The 20,569-nt window shown below is 44.2% G+C and overlaps 1 protein-coding gene across 12 annotated transcripts in view; it reads left to right on the top strand.

Annotated features, from left to right (window-relative positions):
- Window positions 1-20,569, top strand: part of Fryl (FRY like transcription coactivator) — a 233,474-nt gene that overhangs the window by 204,400 nt on the left and 8,505 nt on the right. For all 12 annotated transcript variants that reach the window (XM_021161844.2, XM_029477618.1, XM_029477617.1 and 9 more), the window contains 6 exons: window positions 2,767-2,970; window positions 5,720-5,884; window positions 11,629-11,876; window positions 13,854-14,061; window positions 15,277-15,426; window positions 16,174-16,272. In XM_021161844.2, coding sequence (XP_021017503.1) covers window positions 2,767-2,970; window positions 5,720-5,884; window positions 11,629-11,876; window positions 13,854-14,061; window positions 15,277-15,426; window positions 16,174-16,272 — 1,074 coding nt within the window. The remainder of the gene's footprint in view (window positions 1-2,766; window positions 2,971-5,719; window positions 5,885-11,628; window positions 11,877-13,853; window positions 14,062-15,276; window positions 15,427-16,173; window positions 16,273-20,569) is intronic.

Genomic DNA, 20,569 nt, shown 5'->3' with positions numbered 1-20,569 from the left:
GAGGGAACTGTATTAAAGGATAGCAGCGTTAGGATGGTCGAGAACCGCAGATCTACCACCTGACTCATGGTTTTCTTAGTAGAAATCCAAGTGCAGAGAGCAGGTTTGTCAGCCCACGCAGCTCAGCTAATCCTGAGGCAGAGCTTTGTATTCAGTGTGACTTTGGGAGGCCATCTCCTTCTGCTGTCCCAGCCCCAGCCCCAGCCCCTTCATTCCAGGCCAACCTGGTCTCAAGCAGCAACCCAGTGACCGTCACTATTCTCTGATCTCATGCGCCCCCATAGCAATGTTTTTGGGCAAGTGTAGATTAGTTCCAGGGGTGCTCTCCGCAGAGGGGTGAAGTTGCTTCTCCTGATGCTCTTAGCCCATCAGAGTTCATCCGCTGACCCAGGTGAAGCACCCATTGGTTTTAGAAGCAATCACCATGGTAACTGTTGGGCTCCCAATCCTGTAGCTCAGGTCAGTTCCCCCAAATAACAGTCCCTTAGACCTGATTAGACGATAACAGAACTAACATATGGATGTCCTAAAATTGTTACAAACATATATTCATAAATAGTAAGAAAAATACTTCACATCACATATTCTGGGCCATGACTGGATGTTTCTTTTTCTGAAGCACCAGCTCAGGTAGCTCCTATGCGCCCCTCAGCCCTCATGGGGGGCTGCCTGTTCTCTTGGGCCACTGTGTCACAGTCAGCTGTTAACAGGAGACAGCCTAGGGAGGCCCGCCCTGCAGCTTCAGAGCCAGGAACCCGGAACCTGGGAACCTCACACGTGCCAGTAGACTTAAGCCACCTTTAAAAGGAAAGTTTTAAAGCCTATGTTTTCTTACAGTTTTATCTTCTAAAAGGGCACATTGTAAAAGCCTTTTAAAAGTGTGTTCACATCTGCCCTTTGGAAAAACATATTGAAGGAAGTGTAGGGCCCAGCTGTTGCATCCAGGAGGGAGATGGGATAGCTTGAGACCTGGTGCCCCAACCTACATCTGTGAGCCACTTCTAAATCCGTCCGCAGTGACTTATTTTTTTCTTGTTCAGAATTCAGATTTCTAAAGGCTCTTGACATTTTTCTAACGGTTAAGGTTATTATTTTTTGTTTGTTTGCCTTTTTCCTGTAAAGAGCTCTGTGGATTGTGTTTGGATTCGCCTAGCCCTCTGAAATGTCAGCAGGAAAGACTCCCAGCTTTCAGTAGCTCCTTAGAACACTGACGTATCTGCAGTCCTGCCTTTACCTCACGTTACAGTGATCTCGGGGGTGCGGGGAAGGACTGACCTGAACCCCAGAATTAAGCCAAGGATACAGACTTTCTACATACAGTCATGGTTAATAATAGTAACAACAACAACAGTAGGAAGTACTTGGATTGGATGGCTAAACCAAACAAATGAAATTCCTAAAAGATTCCCTGGCTTTGAAAGCCTGCAGTATTCATTCATTCACTCATTCACTCATTCATTCGCTCATTCACCAAACACACCATAAGGCCAAGTGCCATTAATGTGCAATGCAACATGGTCATATTTACAATGTAAATTGAAGAAAGACACTTTTCAAGCCTTAACCTTGCAGAACCCTAGAGCATCTAGAACACCGTGAGAAACAGCCAGGCTGAATCCAAGGGGACAAGGGACAGAGCCAAAGTGCCCCCAGCCTAAACCGTCCGGGTTTCACCCGTCAGAATTGCACAACTGTTTTCCATCTAAAATTCCATTTGAAAAAGAATTAATTCCTCTGTTTAGGGGAAAGAAAAAGATCTAGTTTTTGAAACCGTTATTTCCGATAATCCCTTCCATGTAAAGGATATAAATTAATCATTTTTTTTTTTAACCAACTTAGTATAATTTGTCACCCCAGGGCTTCAGACAGTTAAGACTTAGGTTCTTCAGAATTATGGCTCAGCACAAACGTAGCATAAATCCTGTCCAGGGTGGAGCTGAACGTTTCATCTCTCTTGTGGCCTCTTTTGAAGTTGGCAGCAGTGGTGTTTTGACAGCTGTGATCTTGGTTTTAAATCCTATTGACAAACGACCACTGCTTTTCACTGCAGCTGTCCTGCAGACAAAGTAACCGTAACCCCATATCGTCGTCAGTTGAATGTGGGTTATTGAGTCAGTTATTGCATTGTACCGAGTATTGGCCGTGTAAAGGTTGAAGATTTATGTGAATTCCGTGTTGCCGAAGTGTACTACGGAAGCGTTGTTCTACGTGTCTGTCTCCAGCTCTTCCCTGGTTCGAATCACATGTTGGCTTCCCGCAAAAAAAGCTAAATCCGGAGCTCGCATCCGTCTCTGGGTTTGAGAAATCACAGAGTTCTTCTCCCAAAAAGCGTAGCATATATTTGAATGTGCGTCTTCGTTCTTTCTAACTCTGTGTGTTTTCCTTTTTGCTAACCAGGAGCTGCAGGTAAGTTGTAGCCGTTTGTGTCTCTGTTGCCGGTATCTGTCCTCTGTGTGGTCTCATCTGTGCTTGTGTATTAGAGTAGAAATGATTTAGAGCGTAGATCTAATTGGTCCCTCAGCAGTGCAAGATGAATTATCAAGGCTTAGTAAAAATAACCAAATGATTTTTTTAATCTCTATAAATATGAACATTTGATGACGGGTTAAACGTTAAAAGAAACGGACAGGCTGATTGAATCTCTGCTTTTGAGAATGCATTCAGTAATTTTTTTTTCACCTTGGTATATGTTCCCGGATGTCTTAATCTCTGAAGCATTGATAAGCATGTGGCTGACTTCTTAGAAACCGTGTCTTGCTTTTCTAGGGGGAGAGCATGGACAATTTCAACTGGGGAGTCCGCCGGCGCTCGCTGGACAGCATTGACAAAGGAGACACACCATCCCTCCAGGAGTACCCGTGTTCCAGCAGCACCCCCAGCCTGACCCTGACGAACCAGGAGGATACCGACGAGTCCTCAGAGGAAGAAGCCGCCCTCACAGCAAGCCAGATCCTGTCACGCACCCAGATGGTATTAATCTCACCTCTCCACAAAGTAGACGAGCTTCAATTAAAAAAAAAAAAAAAAAAAGCCTCGCGCCCTCCCCCCCTCCCTGCAAGCCTTCAGATGGTCACTTACTTCATTGTGTGAAAAATGCACAAACCAAAACAGTGTTCTGGTGCTCGTGACAAAAACCAGAATCATAAACAAAGAACAGAATCATGAAGTTGACCTATGCGCCCGAAGCAGTTAAGAGTAGAGCCAACTAGATCCTTGGAGCCCTTTTAGTGGCTCCTCTCAAATGATACATATTTATGGTATCAGCGAAGGTACTTGCACCTCTTGGTTCGCAGCTGCCTTTCTTTCGAGGTGTGCAAGTCACACTTTGAATGTAGTGCATAAGATTGAGCCCATCATAGGTCCTCTTCAAGATTAAGTTAGGAGACTGGAAAGGTGACTTAGCAGCTAAGAGCATTTTGTCCTCTTTTAAAGGGACCTGGGCTCAGTTCCTAGCACCCACATCCAGCAGCAGCTCATGAGCACCTGTAACTCCAGCTTCAGAGAACCTCAAACCCTCTTCTGCAGTCACATGTACACGCCTACATACAGCCGCACACATAGACACATAACATGCCTACACACAGCTGCACGCGTATACACACACTTTTTTAAAAAACGTACATTGGTATTTTGCCTGCATGAATGTCTGTATGAGGGTGTCAGATACCCTGGAACAGGAGTGACAGACAGTTGTGAGCTGCCATGTAGGTGCTGGGAACTGAATCCAGGTCCTCTGAAAGAACAGCCAGCACTCTTAACCACTGCGCCATCTCTCCAGCCCTGAAACATAACTTTTAAATAGTAGAGATAACCTCTGTGTTAGGAAGTGAAAGTTAGTTATGTGAAGTTCTGGCTCCCATCCCAAGGGTTGGGTGGCCAAGTTAATGAGTCCACAAGGCTCAAGTTAGTGAGATGAACAAGGCTCGTCTACCAATCCAGGAAAGTGGCTTGTGCAGAAGCCTGAATTCTCAGGTAGAGGAAGGTTGGGATTTGGAGACAGCATCATGGAGAATGGCACCCTGGCGTGTGCAGTTCAGAAGCATCCCTAGTGTCGGTGAGGGTTACCCCCCTCTCCTTACAACCTGTCTCCCTTTAGCGGAGACCTCCTCACTCTACAGCACCTGAGGGTCAAGCCCTTGCAGCAGTATTGCACGCGGCAGGCTTTAAGCAAGACGTCAAGCTGTCTGTCTGTGGTCAGCTTCTCGTCTCCTCTGCTATTTTAACATCTCATTATTAACATAAATAAGTCTTTCCAGTGCCACACCCCTCCCCTTTATGTGTGAAGTGACTGCTGAATTTTCACCACCACACCAGGGTCCCCAAGGTGTTTTACTGGTCTCCATAATTCTCACCTGTCTATGCAAGTCAAGCATGCTTAATGCAGATCTGGAGAGTAACGGGCATGTCCCAGAGCACTCAGACAGAAAGGAGACTGGAAACAGGCTCTGTCTAGTACCCATGTCCTCGACATGGCTAAAAAAGGCTTGTCCCATGGGACTAGTTTAGAGAGATGGTGAATTTCCTGGCCATGGAGACCAACCATATGCCACAAGGCTGGGCTAGCCTTGCCTATCTCTCTGTGATCCTGGCTCAGATTATACAACTCAGAGGTTGGCTTTACCCACTTTGTAACTCTGGGAAGATATGTTAACCATTCATTAAAAGTAGACCTTGCTGGAGGTAAGCCACCCAACACAGTGCCTGATAATGGCTAGCTCTCATGAAACTCAGGAGCAGAAATGACTACTTACTGACAAGGGCAGGGCCAGTCTCAGTGGTGCTAATTAGGGAAAAATCATTGAAAAATTGCTTTGTCTGCATTGAAAAAGATAGCATTTGCCTCTGTGTATTCTAAATCAAAAGCTGGTATTTCCTAGGTTGAATACTAACCAAGAGAAAACTATCTTGTCACTTTGTCACTAGCTCTGCTAGGAATAGCTTTACAGTTTCTCTTTGCCTTTTTGTCTTATTGAAACTGTGAGTTGATTTTTGCTTGCGTTACTGAGGGTGCCCTCCTGCATGCCTGGCTGCCCTGAGTTCCCATGGTCAGAAACCCTCAGACCTGGCTGAGATGGAATTCAGTAGCAGAGAACGCAGCTGGCATGCACAGGGTCCTTGGCTCAATACCAGCTCACACAAAACACTGGGCCGGATCTCAGTCACCAGTAAATACCCAGAAGAGAGAGGCAGAAGGATCAAAAAATGTAAGGGAAGTTGGCTACAGAGAGTTTGAGGCATGCCTAAGACACATGAGAATCTGCCCCCTGCCCCAGGGGGACAAAAGCAAATACATGAAAAAGATACAAATTTTCTCTCAAGGCTAGTATAGTTCTAGATAGCTCCCAGTTCTTTCCCTTTGTTTAGTTAGCAACATCTAACCTCTGTGGTTGCATGCTCCGTGGTGCTGAGGGATTAGCTGTCTCCATTCACAACCCATTCTGATACATACTTACTAGACAAGGGAAAGGCAAACTAGGAAACCCCAGAAGGTCTTTTTCATGGTGGTGCATGCCTTTAATCCCAGCACTCGGGATGCAGAGGCAGGCGGATTTCTGAGTTCAAGGCCAGCCTGGTTTACAAAGTAAGTTCCAGGACAGCCAGGGCTATACAGAGAAACCCTGTCTCGAAAAAAACAAAAAAAAACAAAGTATCTGGTGATGCGTGCTATTGCTTGCCACTGTTGCCACTAATGAAGGAATCTTTACCCCCCCCCCCCCAGCTGAACAGTGACTGTGTGGCAGAGGACATGATGCCAGAGCACCAGGACCTGCTGCAGTCTCAGGATTCCGCTAGCAGCAACACGACAGAAGACGTACTGCAGATCAGAGACGAGACCCCCAGTTTGGAGGCCTGTCTAGATAATGCTAGCAGCCAGCTGCCTGAGGTGGGGAGACATGGGGCTGGTGCATGGCCAATCTAGGTTCCCTTCAGCAACCCTGCCACCCCTCGCTTCTCTCCCCAAAGAGTTTTCAGCTGATGTGCTGCTAATAATTTGATTTGTTCTCAGTATTTCTAACCTGTTGGGTTGTTTTAAACAAAATGGTCAGACCCTGTTGGGTTGTTTGTATATATGTTTCTTTCTTTTTAAAATTGATGTGTTGGAAACAGCCTACAGGTTAAAAATAATACCAAGTGTGTCAATGAGCATTTTGCGTTGCAGAGCGTGACTTGGCGCCTACGCCAGCGCTTCTCTGGGGACAGCAGGCATCGCCTGGGTCGCTGCGACTCTGTGAAGGACTGCTTCTGTGTGTCCCTCCCCCTCCCCTTTGCTTTGTATGGGTGTTCTGTGATTGGTGCTATGACTGGGTTAGGACCTCAGGCTAGCTGTGTTAGCAGAGGGTTCAGTGAACCTTACCAAAAGACTTTGCAACCACTAGTATTACGGTTTTTGGAAAGGCCTGTGAGAAGAAAGGCCAGATTCCAAGCTAATGCCTGACCAAAAATAAGTAAGTATTAGTTGTCTTAGTCTTTCTTATTTTAAAAGATGATTATAGATACTTTTTTAGAATGTAATTATTGTGAAACATGCTTTTCTTGGTCGGTAACAAAAACTGGTTTTTGTTTTTTGTTTTTTGTTTTGTTTTGTCTTAATGAAATTAATTGTAGTTAAGACCCTGACTGAAATGGTTATTTGATTGTTTTGCTTTTGTAAGGCAAAGACTCACGCTCTTACTAGGTTGAGAACTGAATGTGTTTGCACCCTCTTTAATAGTGAGCAGATTTTGAAATGGACGCATTTGGGCTCCCTGCTCCACCTGTCTTTGAAATTCTAATAGGATAAAGATGCAGGCAGCTCAGTGGAGTGTTCATGGCAATTTCACCAGGGATGATGGGATTTACTGTCTACATTAAGGAAGAATGAAAAGGCATTTGCAAAAAAAAATATATATATATATATATACATATACATTCATTCATTCAATATAGGAACTCAGTAATATGTTGAAGGATTTGTGGAAATTCACTGGTTGTTTTTGGTGGTGACAGACATAAAGCACAGGTTTCAGGGTATTTGTACCTTCCAAGTAGAGGGGTAACACACGGAAACATGGCACATAAGCTAACATGGTGCGCTCAGCTGACTGCAGGGAGTTCAGTGTCTCAGGGAATGAGATGGGCGGAAGACGAGGGAAATGAGAATTGAATAGGGTCAGACATGTGCGGTCGGGTACCACTCTCAAGACAGACTTCATCAGAGAGCAGGAGTTCCTGCGGATGCTGCTTTTGAGAGGTGGCTCTGCTGATGAGCATTGACATACCGCCTGAGAAAAATCAGCTTAAAAAGAGAACAGCTTCTTTTGGATCACAGTTTGGTGCTTTCTGTCCCTGAAAGATTGCCTGTGATAGCGCTCATGGCAGAAGTAAATACCAAGCGACTCTTATCAACATGTACTTGAATGAAACAGCAAGGGCAAGGAGAACAGAGAAGTCCCACAGTCTCACAACCAAAGGCACACCCCCAGTGACATAGACCCACACACACACCATGCCCACCACCTAACGGTAGCACCATGGTGGGAAGTAAGCCCTGCATGGACCCTTAGGGAGTGTTCCAGTCCCGAAGCATAGTAATACCTTATGTCAAGATAAGTGGTACGTCATAACCCTAAATGGAGATGCTGGCAGGCATTCATTCATTCATTCATTCACTTACTCGTTTCATCTTCTTTTAGGCAGGAGCCTACTCTGCAACCCTGGTAGTTCTTGAATTCCTGATAGTCCTCATACTTCAGCCTCCTAAGGGCTGGCATGGCAGGTGGGAGCCTCCACGTTCCCTAGCTCCGCCAGCACTATTGAGCCCCTATCTTGTCCTAGACACTATTCTAGGATCTGGGCATATACAACAGGCAGCTAGTGGCATGGAGCCTAATCCTAACAGAACTAACAGATAATAAGCAAGTAAACACAGATTTTAAAGACGTAAGAAAGTGGTCATTATATTAAATCTTCTCCAGAAATTTAACAGTGATACAGATTTAAGTGATGAGAAAGGTAGCCTGTGAGGTGAGGCCTCAGGCTAACCTATGAACCTATGCAGGGCATTTATCTGCTTCTTGGCTGTTTTGTTTCCAGTTGGGTATTGATTTAGGCTTTGTGTGATGGAGTCTCACTGTGTTACCTAGACCCGGAACTCATAGTAATCCCCCTTCCTCGACCTCCCAAGTGCTAGCATTACAGTCATGAGCCTAGCTTCATCCCAAAATATGTAACAGTCTAATGGACTTCCTGCTTAAGTACCATAAAGTCCCTGGGGCATCATTTCTACCAGAGAAAGAGCTCTTCAATTTGTCATGCCTCTTTCCTTTTTAATAGACGGTTCGCTCTCACTGTACAGTGAAGGATGAGAATGAAAGGTATTGTAGAACAGTGTCATTTCATTAAGCATAACAACATTGCATCTGTCAGCGGGACAGGTGGAATTTGGTTTTCTCTGTGTCTCTAATTGCCCTCCCGTAAAGAAACAAAAGAAAGCACTGAGATATTAAAATCAAAATTAGTTTTAAAGTAAATTCTGCAAGCATTTAATTTATTTTTTAAAAGATTGATTTATTTTATATATATCTGAGCACTCCATCTTCATGCACACCTGAACCAGAAGTCAGATTCCATTACAGATGGTTGTGAGCCACCATGTGGTTGCTGGGAATTAAACTCAAGACCGCTGGAAGAGTAGCCAGTGCTCTTAACCTCTGAGCCATCTCTCCGGCCCCCATCTAGTTAATTTTTATAGGTGAAATGGCTTACAAATTAAAGGAACAAATCTACACCTTTATTTGAAGATTTCCCTTAAAGTATGCTAATATTGGGGAGGTAAAGGAGCCATCTTAATTGCTTTTCTGCTGCTTTGAAGAGATGCCATGACTGAGGCAACCTATAAAGTCAAGCATTTAATTGGGAACTTGATTAAAGTTCAGCGCATTATCACCATGTTGGAGAGCACAGCAATGGCTTGGCGTTTTTTAAACCTCAGAGCCCACCCCCAGTGACATCATACCTCCAACAAGGCCACACCTACTGATCCTTCCTAAACAGTCTCCCAACTGGGAACCAAAGATTCAAATAAGTCTGCAGAGGCCATTCCCATTCGGACCACCACAGGAGGCATGTCATGGCAGAAATGTAGCTCCGCTATGATAGAAAACCAAATCACTAGAGGACTGGAAAGAGGGCTCAGTAGTTATGAGCACCTCCTGCTCTTCCAGAGAAGCCAAATCTGGTCCCAACAATCATGACTGACAGTACCCAGCCATCAGTAACTTCAGCTCCAGGAGAGCCACTGTCTCTAGCCTATAGCACGTGCACATACGCACGTGCAGACACACATGTGCAGACCTACACAATTAAAAATAATAAAAGCAATCTTTGGGGGGGGGAACCCTCCCTCTCTGATCTCTTCAAAACACAAACTCTCAAACTCTTCACTTGATTTCATTAAAGAAGTCTTCGGTCATAAGCCAGAGAAAACTTTGCACATAGAAAATGAACCTTCATAAGTAATAAAACCCATGTATGTCCAGTCACTGTGTGACGGGAATTTAAGGAAATTTGAATCTCATAATCTGTTATATAAACAATGGGATCCATTCACAAGCCCAGTGTACTACTCAGTGAAGTTTAGGGGAGCTGTATACTGAATAATTTCCAATAAAGCATCACTTAGAAATTATAATTGAGTAGCAGGTGATAGCCAAACACAGGTGTACACTAATGAAAAGTGTGGGGAGTGGGGCTTCAGGCTGCCAGCTTTGGGTTTGTAACACAGTTCACACTGATGTGGCGGGACGACCACGTGTTGTCAGTACAGTTGTATACGTAAGGACATGGCTAGCAGTGTTAAATAGTATTTTCTAGATTACTGGTGCTGTTTCTTCACTAGCTAAGTCTTTAAAACCAGCCTCCAGATGGAACCTGCAGCTGTACTAAATAGAATCCAGTGGGATGACTTCAGTCCTGCTCTGTGCACTTCCTGTTTCTCTCCCACACTCCTCAGCCTTTGAGGTCTGCTGCCTTTCCTCAGGAGACCATCCCTAGCCACCTCTCTCTAAGCCCACCATCAGCCGTCTCCTTCTAAGACTGGTCTCAGTTGCCCCAGACAACCATGTTCTTTCCCTTTGGTTGGGTACCAGCGGACACTTGCACGGGCTGATGCTGATCACCATTTGCATTCCGTATGCCACTATCTGCTGTTGCAATTTGCATACTAACCTAAGCCCATTACAAGATTACAGATCATGATTTAATTTGTAGCAGAGCATGTGTCTCGGAAGTGCTCAAAATTCTTTTCATGGTTGAGTTTTACAGAAGAGTGAACCAAGGCTGATCCAGGGGTTCTAACTTCTACTCGCTTTTCACATTTTGTAGGAAAATATTTCATTTTTAAGCCATAAAAGAAATATTAAAAATTACTGTAAATATTAAGTAATGGGGGGTCTGGTACTGAAAAAAAAAGAGTTTATATTGGCTTTTAAACCAGCGCCACTATTAGTTAAAACTCAAACTGATCAGAGTAATATCCATGAAAATTAGAAATGAGTGTTGACATTATTATGTTTGAACATGACTTTGGACATGTTTTTCTGTTTACTTTTTTTCTCTTTTCTTTTTTTTTTTTTTTAAGCCGTGGCAGTTCATTTATTTAGCCAGCGTCCATTGGGTTTCTCTGCTTTGGCAATCACAGCACATTATGTCAGCATGTTAACAGTGACTAGGAAGAGAGACCACTTAACTACGGTTATACCCAGTAGCATGTATTGTCATTACTCATCCGCTAAAGGTTCATGGATGTGGGGCCATTCTTGTTTGATAAAGCAGCTTATAATTTATTTGATTTCAGAAGTTAACCACTTAAAAGTTTCATAATCTCTTGAGAACTCTGTCTTAACTATGAGCCTTGACTGGGTTTCAAAGCTGCAAAGAGCTATATTGTCTTGTTTCCTGAAGCCAACTCTGCATCACAGACACCAGGAAGTGAATACAGTTGCCTGGGTTGACTCTTTTGATGACTGGCCAGTGTCTGATTCTGACTTGTGGCCAGTGTCTGATTCTGACTTGTGGACGGCCCCATAGGATCAGTGGATTCACTCTTGAACCGTCTTACTACCTGTAGTCAGAATTTACTTTTCTGATAAAATGAAAAGGGGTGCTAGGTAGTTCAAATAAGAGAGAATAATAATAATAATATTCAAATAATAGTTATGATGCCAAGTTTTCTTGTATAGAAATTTAATGTATATAAAAGAAGGCATTTAAGCAAAAGTCATGGATTCCAGTCAGGACCCAGATCCTGTAAATAAGAGGGAGAAGGTACCCAAAGTAAAAAGTGTTGGGTGGTTTTATAGCCATTGGCTGTATACTATAATTTTAAAAATTCTAGCAACTGGGGATTGGAGTTAGTAATCACCAGTTTGCCTCATGTGTTGGACCTTGAGTTCTTCCATACCAGCCAGAAACAAATGGGAGAAAGAAAATCAGCAGGACCATTGAAAGAGACAATTGCATATATTCACAATTCAAAAAGTGTACAGCCTAGACAGTGGAGACCTGGGATGCCGGCAGTTGTCCTTTATTGCACTGACAAAAGTTCTTTTGCTGTTGTTGAAGTCTGCTAAAGCTGTGATTACTTCACAGGATACAAGTTCAGTATTAAAGGAGGAACACGTTACAGCCTTTGAAGATGAAGGGTCATACATTATTCAAGACCAACAGGACCCGCTAGTGTGTCGAGGGATTCTTGATTTAGAGGAGACTGACATGCCAGAGCCTCTGGCCCCTGAAAGCTACCCCGAGTCCATCTGTGAAGAGGATGTCACCTTGGCTTTGAAAGAGTTGGACGAACGGTGTGAGGAGGAAGAGGCTGACTTCTCAGGGTTGTCCAGGTGGGTGTAGTCACACATACAGTAATGAGTCTCTGCTTATCTCCACCCCCTTTCTAACATGCCCCTCCCCCACCCCAGTTTATGCATTCTGATGTATTGGTAGTCTATAATAGTATTGTCTTCATTCTTAAAGATAAGGCAAGCTATAGTTGTTTGTTTCTGTTAGTATCCATATAAAATAAAAAACACCATGTTATAAGCACACTGCATGCCTGTTTAGGCAGAATACCAAATGGCCAAGTGTTACAATCAATAGTAGAGTGGGTTTCTGGGCTCCCATGATGATCTGTCAGAGGTCAGATGTTCAGTTAGATTGCTGTAGGAAGCCTGAGAGGTGACTTCTTGGTACTGGAAGATGACGACATGTTGATTCTTTCACATGTTTATATTCTGCACATTCAAAATGTAAAATCAGAATGTGAAGAATTCTCAGACAAAACTTTTCTTCGCTTGTGGATTAAGTTGAGTGATTATTACTGAAGTTCTTAAAGTTAATTCTGGTGGCTCCTGGTAGTTTTGCACACAAAATAGTTCTATGATCTGAATTATGATACTGTCTAGTATGTCCTATTTTTCAATAGCATGGCTGCCTAAAACCACACACAATGACACCACTAGTAGACACGCTAGTGTGATAGGGAAAATTTCACAAGGCCCTGCTCCTAGATGAAGAGCTACAGGCAGTCAGTGGTTGATCAGAAAGAGACAGAGACAGAGAGAAGGAGAGAAAGGAGCACTGTGTCCAAAAATAGGATTTATGATCACAAATGGTCAGCCCTAAACACATACAGATTAAGATCAGCATAAATGGAGTCTCAGCACTGTGTGTGTGTGTGTGTGTGTGTGTGTGTGTGTGTGTGTGTGTGTGTAAAATGCAGAGGGCATGAAGCCAAGAGGGGTTTCGGGGGAGGACAAGCAGTTGGAGGAGGAAGATGTAGATACAGCACTCACATAGGAAATTTTTAAAATCACCAAAGGGACTTATTTTAATCAAACGTGCTTTCTACTAGACCTGTGTGCGCAGTAGACACGCAGCATCCTCTTCAGCTGTAGAAAAAGGACTGAAGCAAGCTACTTTGCCTCTGCTCTGGTGTGTCTGTCGTGGTGGTGTTATGAGGGGTGTTGGGCAGACATAGGTTTGAGGGCTCATAGGAACAGTTTTCCTATGGAGTCTAGAAGATACTCTGCAGCACCAGGTGTCTTCTTCCTCTGGCTCTTCAAGTCTTCCCATCCTCTCTTCCTTGGTGTTCCTTGAGTCCTAGGTGTAGGGTTGCCATCTTATAATGTGAACTATTCATTTTACACTCAGACTCAAAATCTGAGACTGAGTGAAACACAACTTGGTCTTATTCCATGGCTCCAGGCTTATGTTTTGACTGTCTCGGTGTGGGAATGATAAATCCCCAAGAGGCAGGGACTCTCTACATAACCCTAGCTGTCCTAGAACTATGTAGACCAGGCAGTCTTCGAACTCACAGAGAACCACTTGCCTCTGCTGCTCAAATGCTAGGTTTAAAAGTACACGCCACCACGCCCAGCCCTGATCCATAACTCCAGTTGTAGCATATTGTAGACTTGGGTTAAGAACAATCACTGGAAATTAGAGAGTTTTAAAATAGAAGAACATGAATTTACTTATACTATCCTAGGGTGTTTAGTCTGTATTCTCTAAATTAGTGGCTCTCAACCTTCCTAGTGCTGTGACCCTTTAATACAGTTCCTCGTGTTGTAGTGACCCCAACCATAAAATTATTTTGTTGATACTTCATAACTGTAATTTTGTTACTATTATGAATCGTAATGTAAATATCTGATATGCAACCTCCAGAGGGGTTGCGAGCCACAGGTTGTGAGAACTCCTGCTCAAAATCAGTGTATATCTGTGAATAAGAATGGTTTCCATTCAGTGGCCTAAAGTACGAGGAGTATGTTCCTTTGAGATAGCCTGAGAATTGCTATGGATTTTTGTGTCCACAGTCAAGAGGAAGATGAACAAGACGGCTTTCCAGAAGTGCAGACCTCGCCCCTCCCGACGCCCTTTCTGTCTGCCATAATAGCAGCTTTCCAGCCAATGGCTTACGAGGACGAGGAAGAAGCGTGGCGTTGCCACGTCAATCAGACGCTGTCGGACACAGACGGGTCCTGTGCGGTGTTTACCTTCCACGTGTTTTCAAGACTGTTTCAGGTCAGTGGACATTAAGGCTTCTGAACTCACATCACACTAATCTGGTAAAACTAGGCTTCTCTACTTGGCGTCTCAGGCTTTCGTATCCCTGCTGATTGCCTTTAACAAGCATGCTTGCTTCCAGGAATGTAACATTCCCGTCATTTGCAACTTGACTGGCAGTATTCCTGGGATGTCAACCACTTACTAGTACAGATGTGAAACCCTACAGTGAAATGGCTACAAAACTGCCACTCAGGGCCTGACGGATTTCCTATGGGATTCTGGGTACCATCCTGGGCACCAGAGAAATAAAGGCACGCCATTGTGCCTGCCCTCCCCCAGCCGCTACAGGGAGGGGCACAGTGTTGATGAGGAGGTACTAAATGACCCTTTCGTCATTGTGAGAACTCAGTTACAAAGGTCGCTTTCCTCCATGAGGGAACAGTAGCAATAAGCACTGTCATTTTTTTTAAGTGCCCACCCTGTGCCATGCGCTAGCCTAGATGCTTTCCAGTGAATATTCTCAGACAGCACCATGGCACGTGGGTAGCGTTTTTTGAGCATCGTGTGGGGAAGGAGGGCACCTAAGGCACTGATATGTAAGGCCCGCTAACTGTCCACCATCTTCCTTCCCTGCCCACACTAAGGTTCCCCACGCATACCAGCCTCCAGCTCCCTTCCTGGGCAGCTGTCCATGCTCAGGGGCGTGAGTTTCAACCTTTCACACTCACTGCACTTCCCTTGACTTTGTATTTGTCTTTCCTCGCCAGAGATAGTGGCAGTTTCCTGATGCAGTTTTTTTTTCCTCCCCTCAGTCTTAATATCCCCTCGTAATACCACACACGTGTATGCAGATACACATGAGCTGTTCCCTATGCCCCGCTGGTTCACCTCTCCTCAGGCAACCTGGTGGTCTCCCGCTCCTGGGAGGTCACTGTACATGCCGACCATGTATGGTCACAGCACACTATAGGCTAGAACTCCTGAGCATTCCCCCCACCACCACCACTAACTCTCCCAAGTAGCTGGGAACACAGATGTGTGCCATTGTATCCGATCATAATAGCTATTTGTTGACATAGCTCCTAAAGAAATATGTACAGGCCTAATAGATCTGCTAATAGAATTCTGTGAACCATTATAGTAATTCCAGTTGCAACACTTCTTTACATAAAAGAGGGGAAGATGTATGTGTGTGAGAAATACTAACCCTTTCTCATACTTTCCTCATAGACAATTCAAAGGAAGTTTGGCGAGATAACTAAGGAGGCTGTGGGCTTTCTTGGTGAGAGTCTACAGCGCATTGGTACCAAGTTTAAAAGCTCATTGGAAGTGATGATGGCATGTTCTGAATGCCCCACTGTCTTTGTGGATGCCGAAACGGTAAGCCAGGCGTGATGGTGCCCAGGTGGAAATAAATGCCAGTATTCGGAAGGCTGAGGGTGGACAGTCCGAGGCCAGCCCAGGGTGTATAATGAGTTCCAAGACAGCCACCTCTCTATAGCAAAAACCTATTTTAAAACACAAAACAAGCAAGAGGACTACACTGGAATGATGTTGTTCATTTATTAAGCCTTTTGGAAAAGCAGTTCTCAATTTCAAATTGTGAAGGGTTCGTATCTTACCCCTGATCTACATATGTAGCAAAATGTCATCCCAGCCAGACATGTGGAAGTTTTCTAGAGGCAGAGGCAGGCCGATCTCTGAGTTCAAGGACAGAATGGTATATATAGTAAGCTCTAGGCCAGCCAGAACCACGTAGTAAGACTGTCTGATGGATGGGTGGGTGGATGGATAGATAAGAGAGAGACAGACAGACAGACATTCCAGTATATGAAATACTGTATACAACTTTGCTGGTTCTATACATATAGAATCCAAGATGAGAAAACTGAAGTACCATAGTCTAGAGATATATGTTCCCTCCTCCTGTTCTTGAACAAAGTTTGAGAGGAGATAGCTAGACAAGAAAATCCAGATCTCCTTGGTCTTCCCTTGCTTGCTGTGACAGCTACAGGTTTAGAAGCTTGAGGGACGGTGCCTCTGAGGTGTACACTGCTCTGACAGGGAACAAAGGGTGTTCGGTAACCAGCTGGTGGGTTCTGGTGACCTGTGTGTCTGCTTCCACAGCTGATGGCGTGTGGCTTGCTGGAAACACTCAAGTTTGGCGTCTTGGAGCTGCAGGAACATCTGGATACTTACACCACCAAGAGAGAAGCGGCCGAGCAGGTCAGTCTCCTCCACACACACAAATCATTTGCTTTAGACTCAAGTGTTGACCTGGATGCAGAGAACCCCCGACAAGCAGCTCTCTCGCTGGCCTCACGGTAGGTTCTGGGACAGCTCTTCTCTGTTCCAGAGAATTCCTGCCTAGGAGCACAGTAGGAGACTGCAGCTGAGGTCAGCATGGCAGGAGGGGTAAGGGGTAAGTAGTGTTTGGAAATGCGGGTGACAGAGCTGTGGCATAGGGCATCTGTCCCCTCTAATAAAACTCATCTTGGTGTTGAGAGGGAGGACGGCAACGAGCATGGAGCATATTATAATTTCCTGCTAGGAAATGGTCCCACAGTTCTAGTCAGCCATTTAAACACTGGCCCAACTCCCTACAGCCTGTCATGTCTTCAGTTTGACAAATGCAGAAAAACAAGGAGGGAAAAACTGTTGTCCCTGACAAATCATAGGTTTTTTTTTTTTTTTTTTCTAAAACAGATGAAACTTTCACTAATTAGTATTAAATATAAACACATTTAAAAACCTCTGAAAAACTGAGTGTGAAACCTGGTCCTTCTTTCCTAAAATATCCTAGCTAAAAATATGCAGCACAGATTGAACTTATAAATAGGAGGTCATTGTCCCTGACCCAAAAATCTGAAACCCAAAATTGCTTCAAAATCTGAAACTTTCAGCTCAACGTGATGACAGGGGTGTCAAAACATTCTGTAAGAAAATAATTACCAGAGCCGGGCGTGGTGGTGCACGCCTTTAACCCCAGCACTTGGGAGGCAGAGGCAGGCAGATTTCTGAGTTCGAGGCCAGCCTGCTCTACAGAGTGAGTTCCAGGACGGCCAGGGCTACACAGAGAAACCCTGTCTCGAAAAAAAAAAAAAAAAAAACAAAAAAACAAAAAAAGAAAAACCCAGCAACAACAACAACAAAAAATAAAACAAGAATTCTCAGAAGCTTAAATGAAGACTGTGGTAGTGATGGCTTGTCCCAGACTGTCCCCCATTAATAAAGAGATGGCTACCCAACCAGACTGCCCTGCAAGTGGCCCATACAGCAGTACCTTTGCTTCCTGGTGGCTCCGTTTGTATATAGAGACTTTGTTTTATAAACAATTATGACTTGTGCAACATTCCCTGCAGGCTATGTAAATAACACACACACACACACATTCTGTGCTAGACGTTGGTTTCACTAAAAACAAAGAAACAACTCATGTGTACCAAAACCTGAAACACTCTGGTCCCCAGCCTTTTTGATAAGGGCATTCAAGCTGTAGTTATTCAGAATAGCAAAGTATTCGTCACATAAGTATTAAAGTACCAGGAATGAGAGATGCTTCTCACAGTCAGCCTCAACAGCAAAGCTGTCATAAGCCAAGTACTATGGGCGATTTCCAAAGGGAAGGGAATTTTGGCAGGATTAGGAAATGATCCTGGACTCTGAACTTGAGGTTCGAAGATCTTTTTGGGAAAGAAAATACCTGCACCAAGGCTTTCTCTCCTTATCATGGGAGTGTGAGCTCATATGAGGTCTGAAAGACTAAGGAGATTGAAGAAAAGAGGTCTTGGTCAGGGAATTATCGGGTGCGATCAGCTCAAGCCTTCCTCCAAATACCGCTTTCTGCATGCAGATGTCCACATCTGCCAAAGAGCCCTCTGGGAATAGAATTTCTAGTCGTTGAATCTGTATGAGGTTGAGTCTACCAACCAGTTTTACAAAAGAAGTGGATTTTTCATTGCTTCATCTGTTGATCATCAACCTCCTTCATCACTAATATTTGAACATAGATACCGTCATAGGGGGTAGCTTGTGAATCCTGCCCATGACTATAAATGAGCTGGTTTTTTTTTTTCAGTTATTTATATAGGAGGTCTTTATTTTAAATATATGTTTCACTTATCATTTGTGGACAAGGGCGGGCCATACCATGGCATACACATGGTAGTCGTAGGACACCTTGTGGGAGTTTCTTTCCTTTTAGCAAGTGGGTCCCAAGAGATCAAACGGAGGTCCTCAGGCTTGGTGGCAAGTGCATACATACACCCACTGATCCTTGATGCGTGACTTTTATTGGATGTGTGTATTGAAGTTACTTTTTCCCTGTTGCTCTCATTTTCACTACTAAAGCATCTTTTGGTGACCAGAAAACTTTTGCTTTAATAAAATGAAAGTTCATTCTACCCCACTAGGCTGGTGCCTCATAGGTCTTCAAGAAGTCACTGCCTATCCTAGATGCTGTTACCACAATGGCCCAGTGAATTCAGCCTCCCGGGTCTACATTCCTTTCCCACACAGTTCAACACCACCCACATTACAGTCTAGAATGGCCTTGTAACTCACTCTAAGTACCGGAATTCACAAGGCACTCCAGATCTCAAGGCAAGCCCTTAGGAAGCCTTTTAGAGTGCCCACTTCAAGCTTTGGGAAACTCTGGATGACTGGCCACATAGGGGAAAAGAGAGATGACTCAGCCAAGAGCCCACAAGTCAGGAGTCAGGCCTGCTTGGAACTTTGGGGCCCTGGTCAAACCATGAGCTAAGTGCAAATCATGGCTGATCCCAGTCAAACCGGGAACAGCGCATGATGTCTATCTGATACTGGTTACATGCATAGCAAATATTGTTTCTCTCCTTGCTCTTACTTTAAGCTATTACATGTTAGAGTGCTGGGTATTACAGCAACAGATAACTACTTTGAATGAGGCAATTTCAAATGTGCCCAGAGATAAAGCTAGCTAGCGATATGCTAGACCATCACAGATCCAGACATGACCTTGAGAGAAGACCACTCAGAGGAACAAACTGTTTCATTTGTGTGTGTGTGCCAGAAGACCCCATTTTGTACAGATACCATCTATAGAATTAATGTACCTGAAAATCAAATGGCATACTAATGGAAAGTCTGAAATTTAATTCTAAAATGCATATGGACATACAAGTGGCTCATAATTGCACAAATTTTCTCTAACATCAGTCAGTGATCCCTAACTTAACCACTCATATCTGGCCCACTGTTTATTTTCCATAAATGAAGTATTTTGAGGACACAACTACCCTGCTGTGTATATATTACATACACCATGTTTGCTACCTAGAACTGAGTTAATATTCACCACCAAGACAACACGGGTTGACAAGCCTAAGATACCATTTCCCTTTCTAGGAAGAGTCTTGTAGATTTTATCATGAAGAACAGTAAAAATTGAAGTTTTACTTCTAGCCACCAACACTTATTAAAGATTGCAAGACAGACGCCAGTGTAATATATAACACAGGTGCGATTACATTCAAAGCAGACCATCGTCCTCAGTGAAAACCAACCTTGACTCGTGGTCCATCCGCCCCTTTCTTGCCCAGTCTTCATCGCTCTGTTCTCCTTGTGTATGGTTGAGTATCTCTATGCAGTTTCTCTACCATTGGCTTTGTTTCTGTAGAGCTTTCTGCATGCTGAGTTAAGGGCTCCACAGCTGAGCTTTACCCCCATCCCTAACTAGTATCTTTGGTGCACACCCAGTGTTTCCATCCTATAGGGTTCAAGTATGATAGCGAAGTGGTAACCAGGACCTCGAAGTCTTGGCAGGAATCAGGCCTTTATCTCCCCAGCACCCATGGGACTATAATTTGATCTTTCCTTCTAGCAACCTCCCTTCCCCCTGCACTGGGTCAACACCTCAAAGGCCCCAGGATGAAGCCGCCCAGACAGTTGGGCTCACTTGCTGGAGCTTCCTTTTCTTTTTCTTCAGCATTGCAGGCCTCGGTACCTTGCCATCACTGATAACTGCAGCTCACATTACACAGAACCCTTAGGGCACGAGCTTGAAGCCACCACTGTCTGCCCACCCTCTACAGCAAGGGACATGTGCAGGGCTCACTGCAGTACTCTCCCAAAGTCCTTCCTGCCTGGCGGTGCACTGTCTGTCATTGGCTCGGATGACTGCTTGCTTATGCATAAGCTGCTCTGTGATACTCAGAAACAGAGCCTCCCACAGCAGCTAAAGTTTTCATTTGAGCAAAGAAACCATGAGAACAATTAGGTAGGAGGTGGGGCTTCTCCGCATGGCCTTCGGCTGTGCTGTGTCTGTACACGCTATTAGTATTCAGCCATGGGACTATATGATTGGCGATAGGATCAGAAATTATTACATTAAATAGTATTCCCTAAAAATGCTGAGCAGGGTGTGCAATATTTAAAATGTTTAGAGTAGGCAGTAAATAATCAACTGAAATAACTTTTCCACTTTCCTAGTTTACTTGGACACACTGGGCAAGCAATGTAAGTGTATCAGCATTTTTTTTTTTTT

The sequence above is a fragment of the Mus caroli genome, chromosome 5 (genome assembly GCF_900094665.2).
Source record: "Mus caroli chromosome 5, CAROLI_EIJ_v1.1, whole genome shotgun sequence".
Lineage (NCBI taxonomy): Eukaryota > Metazoa > Chordata > Mammalia > Rodentia > Muridae > Mus > Mus caroli.
Note: the sequence above shows the minus strand (reverse complement) of the source record. Positions and strands in the feature narration are given on the sequence as shown.